At 43.0% G+C, this 13,166-nt stretch overlaps 1 protein-coding gene across 1 annotated transcript in view; it reads right to left on the reverse strand.

The window, feature by feature from the left end:
- The window catches only part of TMEFF1 (transmembrane protein with EGF-like and two follistatin-like domains 1), a gene marked incomplete at its 5' end in the record, with an annotated part of 56,035 nt that overhangs the window by 13,326 nt on the left and 29,543 nt on the right, over nucleotides 1–13,166 (reverse strand). Inside the window, 2 exons of the mRNA XM_010578014.1 lie at nucleotides 304–369; nucleotides 663–811. Coding sequence (XP_010576316.1) covers nucleotides 304–369; nucleotides 663–811 — 215 coding nt within the window. The remainder of the gene's footprint in view (nucleotides 1–303; nucleotides 370–662; nucleotides 812–13,166) is intronic.

The raw sequence follows: 13,166 nt of genomic DNA on the forward strand, positions 1-13,166 counted from the left end.
AATGTCACAGCTCGGTGTCTTCCAGTAAAACCATTTTCACAGCACTTGGGGGGAATCTAATCCTATGACCGCTGCATAGGGTGGTAAGCAGCTGGGCACCTTAGAGGAATACAGCAGGTAAAACTCACAAATCATGCACATCTCCTCCTTGCCAGCCTTGCAACATGCTGTAAGAAAGAAAGTGCTCACAGGTCTGTCTCGGTTATAGAAATCAAAGCTGTAAGGCAGACAAGAAGGGATCTGCGTGCTCTATTTTCTCATCTTGTGAAACCATAATGAAACAGCACAAAGTCAGCACAGTACCTTTCACCTCTGGCCGATACTGCATACCATCGTCTTTCTTTCCAACTGCGTTTGTGTCTTCTGTTTCTAGATGATAAAAACATGCATGGATAGCTATTAGGAAATGCTTATTTCCAGACCACTACACGTATGTCATTGAGAAGCCAGAATAATTTTCAAAGAAGTATTTTAATTGCAGTAAAACTGGACACATTCCCACATTGCTCCTCCCATACGACCAGGTTGGTAGCACACCCGGTCAGTAACAGCCAGTAACCCCAGCATCCAGACCAACACATGGCACACCTCAAGCTGTAGGTTTTGAACTTAAAAAAATTAGTCAGAATTTACATTTACCAGAAAAACAAAATTAAGCCTACCCGAGCAGTGTCCAAGGTGCCTGATGTCGATCTGCTCTTGCCTCAGACACGATGCTTCTCTAACAAAGCATGGATTGTTATAGGAACTTCCATCAGAAGCACATACAGGATTAAAACTGTATCCACTGCAGTCTATATTACATACACACCTGTTAATTTAAACATAGAGCAAAACAAAATTGACATCCAGCAAACAAAAATTAAGTCATGTTGAGTCCTCAGTAAACACTGGCTCATACACTAATACCAGGAGAGAAGATGCATGAAGATGCTGAAGAATTCGTTGACATCTCAGGCTTCCAAGCAGAATGTATAAAATTATGAATAGGTGCTTCGGCGTGCTTTTTAATAATGTATTCATGCTTCTTGTAGTTTTACTATGATATCAATCTCATTGATAACACCTGACAATTGATAACACATTGCTAGGAAGACTCACTACATTAATGTAACAGTTTGTGGTGTCTGTTCTCAAGTCTGAACAAAACCAGACAAATATTCTGCTTTTTGGGGGGTGTCAGGATCCCTGAGAGGGAAACAAAAAGAAAAGGATTTCCATTTCTGTTAAGCAGTAAAAGGAGTTTTTCTGTTTCAGAAGCTGAATGAATGACATTCATTCACACCTTTGAAAGTTAACAGTGGGTTGTTTATGTTGTATTTAAACCAGGATTATCCAACATGAATGATTTCATATTGCATCTAATTGACACTTTGGTTGTTTTAGACACAGCATTTTCCATATAATTTGCAACTAGGGATTGTAAAACGAAAGTGGGAAAAAAATGAAGATTTAGAACGTAGCTGGTTCCTAATGACACAAATGTAGGACAGCCAAAGACTTAGATAGGGCTATGACTTACCTGGTTTTGGTTAGTTTTGTTGCCCCAACAAAAAGTCCTGAAATTTTACATGTGTGCACGGCACAGGAAAACTTTCCAGCTTTCCAAGCCCCGCCCCACTTGTTTATTTTAATCAATATTCTACTTTTTAACTGAACTTCTATTTTTGAATGAAAGTTTCTGTGTGTGTTTCGCTTTGCTCTGCAAGCTCTGCTCCACCTCTGGACTGGGAAAAGTAATGACTGTGGCCACAGAACGGTGGGCAAGGCGGGCACCAGGTCAGGGTCTCAATCATGATGCTGTGAGAGCAGTAAGAGATGCTCTGCATCTTCTGAGGAGGTAGCAGTGGACACATGGTCCCCCCCTTGCCAGAAACCTCTACGCAGGGGGCACATGGCCTGACTGCTAGGAGCTGCTGCTAGCTTCATCTTCATTCACTCTGGTAAGACATGAGGTGGGGAAAAAAAAGCAAGCTACCAACTTGCCAGGTTTTTTTGTGTTCTTTCCAGCTGTTCCAGATACAATTAAATGATTAAATAGACATATGTGTGCCTCAAGTTAGTAACAGATCTTGCAGCAGAACCCAATTCCATGCTGCAGAAACACTGAAGATAGCCAGCGTAGCTTTCTCTCTCCCTCTTTTTCCATGAATACCTTTTGTTGCCTAAATTTAAAGATGATAATTTTGCCAGTAATATCTCATGTCTGTGAGCTTCAGATTGTTGCTAGACAAAAGAACATCTCTAGGACAAACAGGTTTTTAAGTGCACCTACTGACAGAGAAAAACTGCCCCAGTAATGAGTCTCTACGCATCTTAGGGACCTACCTCAAAGTACTCAAAAAGCTGCTAAATATCAATATGAGGAACGTAACGATAATTTTTCTTACTAGAAATGGTAATGGTTGTAAACCTTAGACCCAGGAAAGGAAGTACTATTTCGTTTACATGCTCCTACATGATTTTAAGCCTAATGAGGGGTTTATTAAGATTTACTATATGCAGATAAAAGGCTCACGGCTCAGCAGTTGTGCACAATTATTGACACAAATGAACAGAGAGCTAGTCCTATTTTGTATGACACTGGCTATGTGCGTACAGATACCTTCGCTCAGCCTTAGCACTCAGGAACCATCACGGCCTGCATGCGCCCATCCTTGTCATGTTTGAGCACATTTGTATATGTACTTCCAGACCAATTCCATCTGTATTTCTATGTCCAAACAGCTCTAAATCTGTCTGTAGTCACCATCCAAGGTCTGTAGCATCGTAATTGCTGTTGAGTTTTGTCATTCCTGGTGACAAATAAGGTGAGTTTTGAAAATAATTTTTTCTTCCTCATGGTGACATTACAGGCTAGAGTTGGAACTGCTTGGAAACTGCTTACATTTTCATGCTTCACTGTGTTTAGATTTAACATGTAATGTTAAACGGTTACTTTTTTAGCATTGCCAAATTTTTGTTTTGGGGTTAGTTGTGAATTCCTGACCCAGTTTTTCTGATAAACACTCTCAGTCTTAGCTCTAACCATCTCTTCAATGTACAAAAATTTACTTTTATCATTTAAAATTTACATCTAAAAGTAGGAAAATAAAAAAAAAAAACCAACCAAAACTACAAAAGCATAAGTCCATAAGTGCTGGGGCAGCGTGAAGCAGCTGAAGCCCACTGACCAGCTGCAACAGGGCTTGCAGCTGCCTTGCGTTGTCGGAGCAGGACAGAATGGGTGACTGCCAGGGGTGGGAGTGAGTGAGACACCAGCCTGCTGCCAGTCTGGATACTGGGATTTGCTGGAGGCTTGCAAGCACACCAAATCCCCGGCGGGGCTTCGCTGGCATGACAGACCCAGACCAGCTGGCAGACATATGTGCTTTCCGCCCACAGGCGTGAGGGCTGCAGGCCCGCCAGATCTCCAGCGAGGCCCTCACCGCCCAGCCAGACCCAGCCAGCCGGTGGGACACCTGCCTGCTGCCCACCCATTACCCCTGCTGCTCGTACACGTGCTCCCCAGGCACTGCGGCCTTGCGTAGGTCCTGACTGCCCTTCCCCACAGGGAGACGGTGGTTTCTGCCCCGCCGTGGCTTGCTGTTGCCAGCCGTTGCCGGCCACGGTGCCTGGCAAAACCGACTGGGCATCCCCTGATCTCCAGGATCTGCCCCCTCTTCCAGGATCCACACCGTCTTCCTTCCAGGCACCCTTCTTCGGTCCAAGGGCACTGGCTTTTGGGACACGTCTCCTCTCCAGAGCCCAGGCCCTCGGTTTCCCAGTCTAAGCAGTCTGTCTGCAGCAGTGCACTGCACGACCAGCCGCTGACTCTGTCTCATGTCTCATGGAGGATTCAGGACATGACGCTTCTGTTTAGCCCGGTCATTACCCAAATTTACAACCAGTCTGTGCTGGTTGCAGCTCAGGAGTTCAAAAGTTCAATTCCAGACGTTCACCCTCCCACACACATCCGATTATCTGCCTGATGCCATTAGCTACTTCTCTGCCTACGACCATGATGCCAAATGGTACGTCTGGCCTTCACCTGGCCATTTAGTTACTGGTAGAGATGCTTCGACAGAGCCGTCTGGCATGTAAAAGCAGGTGGTTTAAGTATACTGTGGGATAATGAACAGTTGAACTGTACTGATGTACTTAAAAACATTGAAATTATTATGCTTCATTATTCCAACGTAAAGGGCTGTGAAGCCTTTGAGAGGGCTGAAAGGGAATGAGTTAAGGCGAGGACATGGCTGGGGCGTGATGGTCTGAAGGGAGCAAGGTCTCCACAGATGCAGTAGGGTGGCAGAGAGGGAGCCAGGAGCACACGTTAGAAACCCGTACCCGTCAGAGAGTCTGCATGGGGTGTGGTAAAATTGTCCTTGCTTACAGCCGGTTGGCACTAGACCCAAAATACAGCCAGCCCTGCGGGAAGCGCCAAATTGTGAGGTGGGAGCGGTGAAATGTGGGGAGTGCTGCTCTCGATAGAAAACATGAAACAAAAAGTTGTTTTTAACTGCTCAGTGTTTGTGAAGGAAGGTAAAACCGTGGGGGAGCAAGTTGCTGCTCTGATGCTGCACATCAAACACATCGAAACTGGCAGCTGAGTCTCTGCAAGAGGACAGGACCACCACCAGAGACTGAAACAAAAAAAGCAGCTCAGGAAAGTACTGGAAGATCCCTGAATGAACCCACTATGAAATACTGAAAATATGTTACACCCTGAAGTCAAAGAGCTACAGAGGGCAGACAATAGCTTGATACTGAGGAGATGACAGAAAATCCAACCTCCTGAGAGGAATCAACTCCCCCCACCAGTCAGTTTGAGTCCTAAAGCCAGGCAGAAGTCAAAGCCCAAGACTACCAAGCACAGCCTGCAGGGCTGAACCATTCCATGGACCATACAAGCAGCACACGAAGTATGGGAGAAGACACAGCAGTGTTAATGAGCTAAAAGTGGGGCCTCAAAAGGCAGAAATCTTATCAGGGGCTTTTGCAGGCAGGAGAACCTGTGTGAGGCTCCACAGACTGTGGGCTTTGTTTTCATTCACAGCTGGACTGAAATTGGATGCAGAATCGAAGTCCCACTTACGCTGGGAAGAGAGTATGAAGAGAGCAGAGGACAACATAGAGAGCTGCCGTACTGGGTTTGTGTGGTGGGGTTTTGGTAGCAGGGGAGGGGGTAGTCATCAGCGACGGTGGCAGTGCCTCTGGGAGAACAGATTTAAGAAGGGGAACCTGCATCACGGGAGGAGATTGGAATGTGAGAGGAACCCCTCTGCAGATACCGAGGTCAGTGAGGAAGGAGGGGGAGGAGGAGCGCCGGAGGAAGGGGTGCCCTGCCGCCCGTGGTGAGATGGCAGGCTGTCCCCCCCCAGCCCATGGAGGGGAGCAGGGGAGCAGATGCCCACCTGCAACCCATGGAAGACCCCATGCCAGAGCAGGTGGGTGACCAAAGGAGGCTGTGACTCCATGGGAAAGCCTGCGCTGGAGCAGTTTGTGCCTGAAGGACTGCAGCCCGTGGAAGGGACCCACGCCGGAGAAGTTTGTGAAGGACTGCAACCTGTAGGAAGGACCCAAGCTGGAGAAGTTTGTGGAGAACTGTCTCCCATGGGAGGGACCCCACACTGGAGCAGGGAACGAGTGAGGAGTCCTCCCCCTGAGGAGGAAAGAGCAGCAGAGACAATGTATGAGGAACTGACCCCAACCCCATTCCCTGTCCCCCTGCGCTGCTGGGGGGGAGGAGGGAGAGAAAACTGGGAGAGGAGTTGAGCCGGGAAGGAGGGAGGGGTGGGGGGAAGGTGTTCTAAGGTTAGATTTTACTTGTCATTATCCTGTTTTGATTTGATTGGTAATAAATTAAATTGATTTTGTTTTTTTTCCCAAGATGAGTCTGGTTTTTGCCTGTGACCATAACTGGTGAGTGATTCCCTCCCTGTCCTTGTCTCAACCCATGAGCATTTAGTTATATTTTCTCCTCCCCATCCCACCACAGGGGAGGAGTGAGCGAGCGGCTTCGTGGTGCTTTGTTGCCGGCTGGGCTTAAACTATGCCAGCTGCTCAGGAAGGGAGGGCAGGGAAAACTTGAGATCATGAAGGGGGAGCAGGGATTTGTGGGAGGAGCAAGAGAGGGGCACCCAGGAGGAGAGAGTGTAGACCCTAACTGTAAAATCTCTAATATTCCACCTTTTACACACTCAATTCTCACTTCTGCCTTAGGTCCCACCAGCACTGCATCTATGTACAGCAGTCCATGAGAGCAGTGCCACATGCAGCTCCCTGAGCGCAGCCGTGCAGCTACGGAGACTTTCCAGCACGACTTGGGCTGAATGACTGATGAACGGCAGCCCTGCTGTGACGCTGGACTCCTCTGGCCACCAGCCCGCTATGGGCACTAGCCTGAAAACTTAGCTTCAGGAGCAAAGAGATGCAAAGGTTTTGATCATATTTCTAAATTCACATACCTGGCATAAAAATATTAGGTTATACAATTAGAGATATAATATAATAATATGCAACAGAAGATGATTTTATAAATCAGGAAGCATTGGAAAGCTTCTATCAGCAAGATTTAGGTTAGGATTTTAATCCATATAAAAAAAGGTATTTTGAACAGAATTTTCCACCTTACTTCTACTCACTTTTAAAATGTATTAAAACACTACCCTGTATTTGTTGAGACAACATCACAGCTTTGATTCTAGCTTTAAATATTTTGAACACTGATTTTTAGGTAACATTTTCATTCTATTCCTTATAGAAAAGAACAGAAGCAAGATGCATTTTCATCCCTAATTACCAGTAGAAATAAAAATGAGGTGTGCTGTAAGACTGTGCTTTCCGATGTGAGCAGGTAGGTGCACACTGAAATTACAGTGTACCAAAATGGCTGGTTTGCAAAAAAAAAAAAAAAGTAAAAAAAAAAAAAGAATATAATATAATAGTACCTATCACTCTATCACACAACCACAACAGTATTTGTAACAATAGGAAACTACTCAGATATAGAAACTTAATTTCTTATGTGAGAAATTAACTATCTAGAACATCTTAAAAACTGCTATTCTGACCCCTCAGTATATTTTCACAAATGCTAAAGGCTGGTCTGAGTTTGGATGGCTGACACAATCCAAGGAGATGATAGCATGTGATGATGTCAGTCATAAATAACTGCAGAACAAAATCTTGTATTTAAGCTTCTAGTGTGGAAAACCTGAGGTTCAAACCCAGTCCTGAGTTGCCTCCATGCTGCAAGCAGACCAGGAAGGTGAATATGGGACAACCACAGCTGAGCAGCCAGCCCTGACTCCTGGGGTCACACGTGAGAAGTCTCCTGGGTAGGCAGCACAGAAGCTTGAGTCCTGTTTCTCAGGCAAATATTGCTCTGACAGGTATGTTTATTCCTCAGGAGTGACCCCACAAGAGAATCAGGAAGCATCTTGGGAAAGAAAACCTGGAATCATGCAAATTTTCACAAAGAAAAAAGTAATTCTTTTGAAAGCTTGCAAAACAAAAATGCCAGTGTACTTTTAAACATCATAGTATCTTTCTCCTAGCTCTCAATTATTTACTCCTGCTATTTGGAGTAACTTCCAGGAACAATTGCCTGAGGTCCAGCAGTGGTGCAAGCATAAATCGTTATCTGAAGCTGATCTTGAGCTGGTAAAAGTGAGGATAAGCACAGCAAAGTCTGCATCAACCTCCCCCAAACCTCCCAACCCTACAAGAAAAGGCTTCTCTGTTCCCCCAGTTGCTTTTTAAAAGTGCCAGTCTTCCCTCAGGCTTGCCAAAGCCATGCCATGCTGGGTAAATCAATCATCACATTCCAATACAAGTCAAGACTCTGGCAAAATCTTAGCCCTACTACTGATACTGCGTGTTTTGCCACCGTCGCTTGGAGCTGAGTGAGGACTCCACAGCTTGAGCCCCACTGCAGCTCTGCTGTTGGCTTTTCTATATGTTTGACAAACATGATCCTGCTTCATGCCCCATGAAAATAAAGAAAAACTACCAACTGGTGCCTTCAGCCTGATGAGTGGCTGCTCAGCACAACCTTCAGAAGAAAGAAGTTAGTCACTTAAGGAAAAGTCACTTAACAGAATCGTGTATTAACGACATCGTAAAAGTGCTTGATGCTTCATACCAGAAAGAAGTGAATGAGCGGTTCGAGTTTTTGCTGTAACAGCCTGTTGTAAAAGTCACACTGGAATAAAAGGAGTCAGAGCACTACAAGAGTTTTTTTCATGATAACCTTCTTATTGGTTTTAACCAAAAGGATTGAAACAGGTAGTTAATTCTCCAAGTTGATGTCTTGCTGGAGAGGGTTGCTGCTCAGTGTCCTCAACAGATCCTTTCTCTCGCTTAGCCCTGGAAAGTCAACAGGATGTATTCAGGTGTTTTCCTGATGTACTAGGGTATGCAGAAAAAAACCCCTTCATTTTGTCCCCTGTCATCAGAGAGTCGACATCCTAAGAAAAAAGGCACCAGCTTGGTGTGACAACGTGCTTTTAGAAGTTGCATGCATATCGTTCATTAACACCATTAGTTAAACAGAAAAGCATTTGAATCTCAGGAAAGTACAAAGTGCTATAATTAAACCAAACAAATTTTTTAGGTGGTTTTAATAAATAAGAAACGAGAATGTACAAGTCATTTATTAGGGGCTACTAGGTGTAACAAAGAAAACGTGTTTAGTAAAATGATGTGACACATTTGAAACGAGCTCAGGCTGTAAGAGTACTTGCTGCTATCAGTAAATTAATTAGATCCCCAGAGATCAGAACACATTTCAAGGCTCCTTTTTGTTTTCAGGCTTCAAGGTGTACGTGGTTTGTTGGAAGTTCTGCGTGCTTAAAAACCACAGTAGATTCAAAGAAAAGAGAGGAAAAAAAGGAAAGGAAAAGCAGATTTGTGGAGTGGGCTTGGCTACTGAGAGAGGCTGGCATTTCCAACCAACAGATCAGGCTGCTGCATTTGTGCCCATGTGGGATTTGCTCACAAATGTATTTTTCTGGCCTGGCCTCACAGAGAGTGCTGCTTGCTACCCCTTCCCAGTAGCCGACAGCAACAGTAAGCTTTCTCAGGTAGTTGCCTATTTATCGGCACATCTGCTTACAAATGTAAAATGGAAACACTAGAATAAAACAAAGTGTGTGAAATGCACGCAGATAGATAAGGGTATGCTTGATGGAATAAATTTAGGTGAATTGAAATAGCAGGGGTGTTGCAATTGCAGTTAAGAAGATAACCATGTCAAATGAAGGATTACCTTTCATTTGATGTTTCTTCCCTTGTGTGCAGTTCTTCCCAGATGAAACTTGAACTAAGAAAATCTGGATTTCAAAGTGATTCTCTACCTATTCGACTAGAGCTGAATCTTCATTAGGTTTTTTTGCATCTTTTTAAAAATCCCTTTATAGCACAAGAAAAGTAGATTTCAATTCTACAAGCTTTTCTGTGCCCTGCCTGAACACCCTCTCGGTCTTTACTTCTGCCCAGCAATGCAGAACACCTTTTAAATATCATAAGCTTCAGCTACTTTCCAGCCATCCCTTCACTCCCTTTTTTAATTTCATGGCATGGCTCTCTCTGACCACTGTAGAAATTTAGTCCTTACCCGCAGTGAGCTTCTAGCAGCAAACGTGGTGAATGGATGCTTGCTCCGACAAGAGCAACCTAACCCTCCCTCCACCTTTGAATAACAGAAACCTTCTGGTTGTGACTTGGCACACACTGCTGCAAAAATAATTAAAAAAATACATTAAAAAAACAGGCCTGGATTATTATCCATCTAGGATCTATTCAATTTCTTAGTAGTCCGTATAACGAAAAGACCATTATACTATTCCTTTCGTATCAGGATTTCCTATCGTCCAATTTTACATAATTCAGTAATCCCATGACACAATCATAAATCCCTTGTTTACGTTGATTTCCTCTATTGTTTGTGCCTGTGTGTTTTGTTTTACACACAGATACTTAGGATTTTTTTCTGCTGGACCAGAAAGCTGTGAATTGCATTTACACAGAATTAAGATACCCTTCCTTATGAATACCTACATATGATATCATACCCTAAAAAGGTCAAAAAAAAAAAAAAAGAAAAAAAAGAAGTTGACTATGGTAAATGTGTGAAAAAGTGGTCAAAAGAGGCAAATATAAACCAGCATGCCATACTTCAAACAGACCAAATCTTTCCCTGGAAGACAAATTAGACAGACAAGGCAGAGACTGGGACTTTAAAATATCTATTATAATATCTATCTATATAAATATATATAAATATCTATATAATAATATCTCTCTATATAAAATATCTCTATATATAAAATACCTATTTAAAATATTGGTATTTCTAAGTGTTAATACTTCTGAATTTCTGGTTGGGCCATTGTGAAAACAGATACTACGTAAATTATAGGCGAGTTGAATCTATATGTTGCTGAGATACATTTTCTTTCCAAAGTAAATCTTGTAAAATGTTAATCTCGAAAGGTCTACTTGGGGATGAGTTGTCAATCTTACTTGAAAGTCTATATTATGAGTCAAAACAGATCTCTGACAGCATAGTACACTTATTAAAAAAAGACTGAATGTGCTCAGAATCTTATTTTCGTATTTCATCTGTTAAAAAACAAAATTTAGGTAAAACTGAGAACATGACACATTTGAACTTTTACAGTGAGGCTATTTTTAAGTTAATGATTTCCTTACCAAAGGCCAAAAAAAAAAAAAAAGAAAAATTGTATTTTAAACTAAATTAATGAAGTTTATTCCAGCCATTTAGGGACCGAAGGAAGGTTGTTACTGAGCATAAGATGGAGTGCAAGATGATCACTCAAGTGGGGGCCTTGACAAGGTGGAGGAACCTCCTGAAGTCTGAAGATGAAGGGAAAGCCACAGGACAGATTGGGGTGGACTGGCAGGGGAGAAGCTCTGCAGAAGACGACCTGAGGGTCCAGGGGAGCAGCAGGCTGGTGGGCTGCATCACCAGAGGGTTGCCAGCAGAGCAAGGGAAATGACTGTTACCCTCCACTTGGCACTCATGGTCCCATCTGGAGCACTCTGTCCAGTTTTGGGACCCCCCCCCCCAGTAACAGCAAATACTTGGAGAAACTGGAGAGGGTCTGGTGGCGAGCCACTGCGATGGGTAGAGAGCTGGAGCATGTGCTGTGTAAGGAATGGCTGTGGGCACTGGGCTTGTTCAGCCTGGAGAAGAGGAGGCTAAGGAGGTGACTGATTACTGTCACCAGCAACCTAAGAGGGGTTATCGAGAAGACAAGAGGGAGGCTCTTCTCAGAGGTGCACCATGTAGGGGCAAGTCGTGGCGAGAGAAATTCTGATTGAATGCAAGGAGATTATTCCTCAAAGTGAGAGCAACTCAGCCCTTGAACAGATGCCCAGATGTTAAATCTCCCTTCATGGAGGTGGTCAGAGCTCTCCTGGAGAAGCCCTTGAGCCACCTGAATGAACCATCCCTGGTTGCAGTGCAGGGATGGAGCCTGGACCAGACAACCCCCTAGAGATCCCTTCCAACCCGAATTATTCTACAGTTCATTATTTCATTCTGGGTTACAGAAGTTACAACATACTCTAATATGCTTTTTAAGGGAACATTCCTTCCGACACTTACTAGATGTTGGCATGTTGTTTTAGTTGGGTGTCTAGCAGTGCTTTGGCATGCAAGAGGAAAAAGACGCTCCACACAGAACAGTGCAAGAGCAGAGGATATAACTCTTCATAAGCAATACTACTTTTTATGTTGCAAAGATACTTCACATTTGAAGAAAAAACATGAGAGGAAACCCCTATCCTTCAATTGATTCAGTATATTTTAAGTGTTAAAGTTAAAATAGTATAAATATATATTATTTATATTTACTATAAATATAATATATAGTCTTTATATTTAATAAATAAGTATTAAAATATTCTCACTTACCCTGAGCATGAATTTTGGTATGTGTAAGAAGAAACTTGTGGAAAAAAATGACCAGATAATACTAGGAAGCCTTAAAAAACATACGGAAATTAGAACCATTTGAAAACTGAAGTCTAATGAAGAAATATATATACTTAAGAGCCCACCTTTTAATCACAATATCAAAAAAACCCAAATAAACAAGTAAGTTTATATTATCAATTTCTTTGCCAGTGCTGCAGGTGGCTATCGTAAAGAAAAAAAAAAAGTTATTCAGCTCTCAAAAGGCTGTAAATAATAATTTCACTTTCAAACATATGCAGTAAACTGAGGCATCATGTTGTTTAGAAGCTTTATAAAAATTGCACCGAACATTATTTATCTGAGTTTAAGAAATTCACTTTGAGTCCTTAATAGCCACAATAGTATTACAAATATTTATATACATTGCTTTCATTGAAGAAAGAGTTAAGTGCTACACTGATGAAAATGATTTTACAACCACATCTGTTTTCATTTGTTTTGCATTCATGCTGTATTATTTTAAGTGTTTCAATATTATCAGTATACTATCTTCTGGCTGTGCACTGATAGGAGGATCTGTTTATCACATGAACAATCAGTAGAACTGAAAAGTCCCGTGTGTGTTAAGAAAAAACTGCAGTCTGGATACCCCAGAGTATATCAACAGCAAACCATATGTGTTCGGGTTGGTGCCCTGCGGGATTTACCCCATCAGCTCTAGGTGGCCCCAAGCTTTGTGCTGCCACCTCCATCTCCACTTCTCAACCCAACTGCATTTCCAATACAAAATTCCAGCAGAAAACTCACAACCACCCTCAGACTGCCTACGTCTTTAGGCTTCTGGCCAGTTTCCCACACAGAAGTTTAAATTTGTCAACCTCTCGTGTACTTTTTCATTCCCCTGCCACACGTTTTGCACCATTATGCGTAATACGTTGCCTTTTCAACACAGCGGAGGAAGGTTCTGGCCAGAGAGACATTTTGATGGGCAAGGTAGAAAGGGAGGTACTGACTGATTGGTTTCAGGCAGCAGCTTTTCCCATGACATATACAACCTATGCTTCAGTTTTGTCATTAAAGGCAAAAAAACATCACGGCCAATCATGTAAAACCTGTTGTCTGCATCCTGATACCAGAGACCTACAGAAAACCGCTGTACGGACAATAGGGCATAGTATGCGTTTATGCAACTTACGACTAATGCATCCACAAGTGATCTTCTATGCTCTTAAAAGGC

Source organism: Haliaeetus leucocephalus, unplaced genomic scaffold (genome assembly GCF_000737465.1).
Source record: "Haliaeetus leucocephalus isolate CR32 unplaced genomic scaffold, Haliaeetus_leucocephalus-4.0 Scaffold587, whole genome shotgun sequence".
Taxonomy (NCBI): domain Eukaryota; kingdom Metazoa; phylum Chordata; class Aves; order Accipitriformes; family Accipitridae; genus Haliaeetus; species Haliaeetus leucocephalus.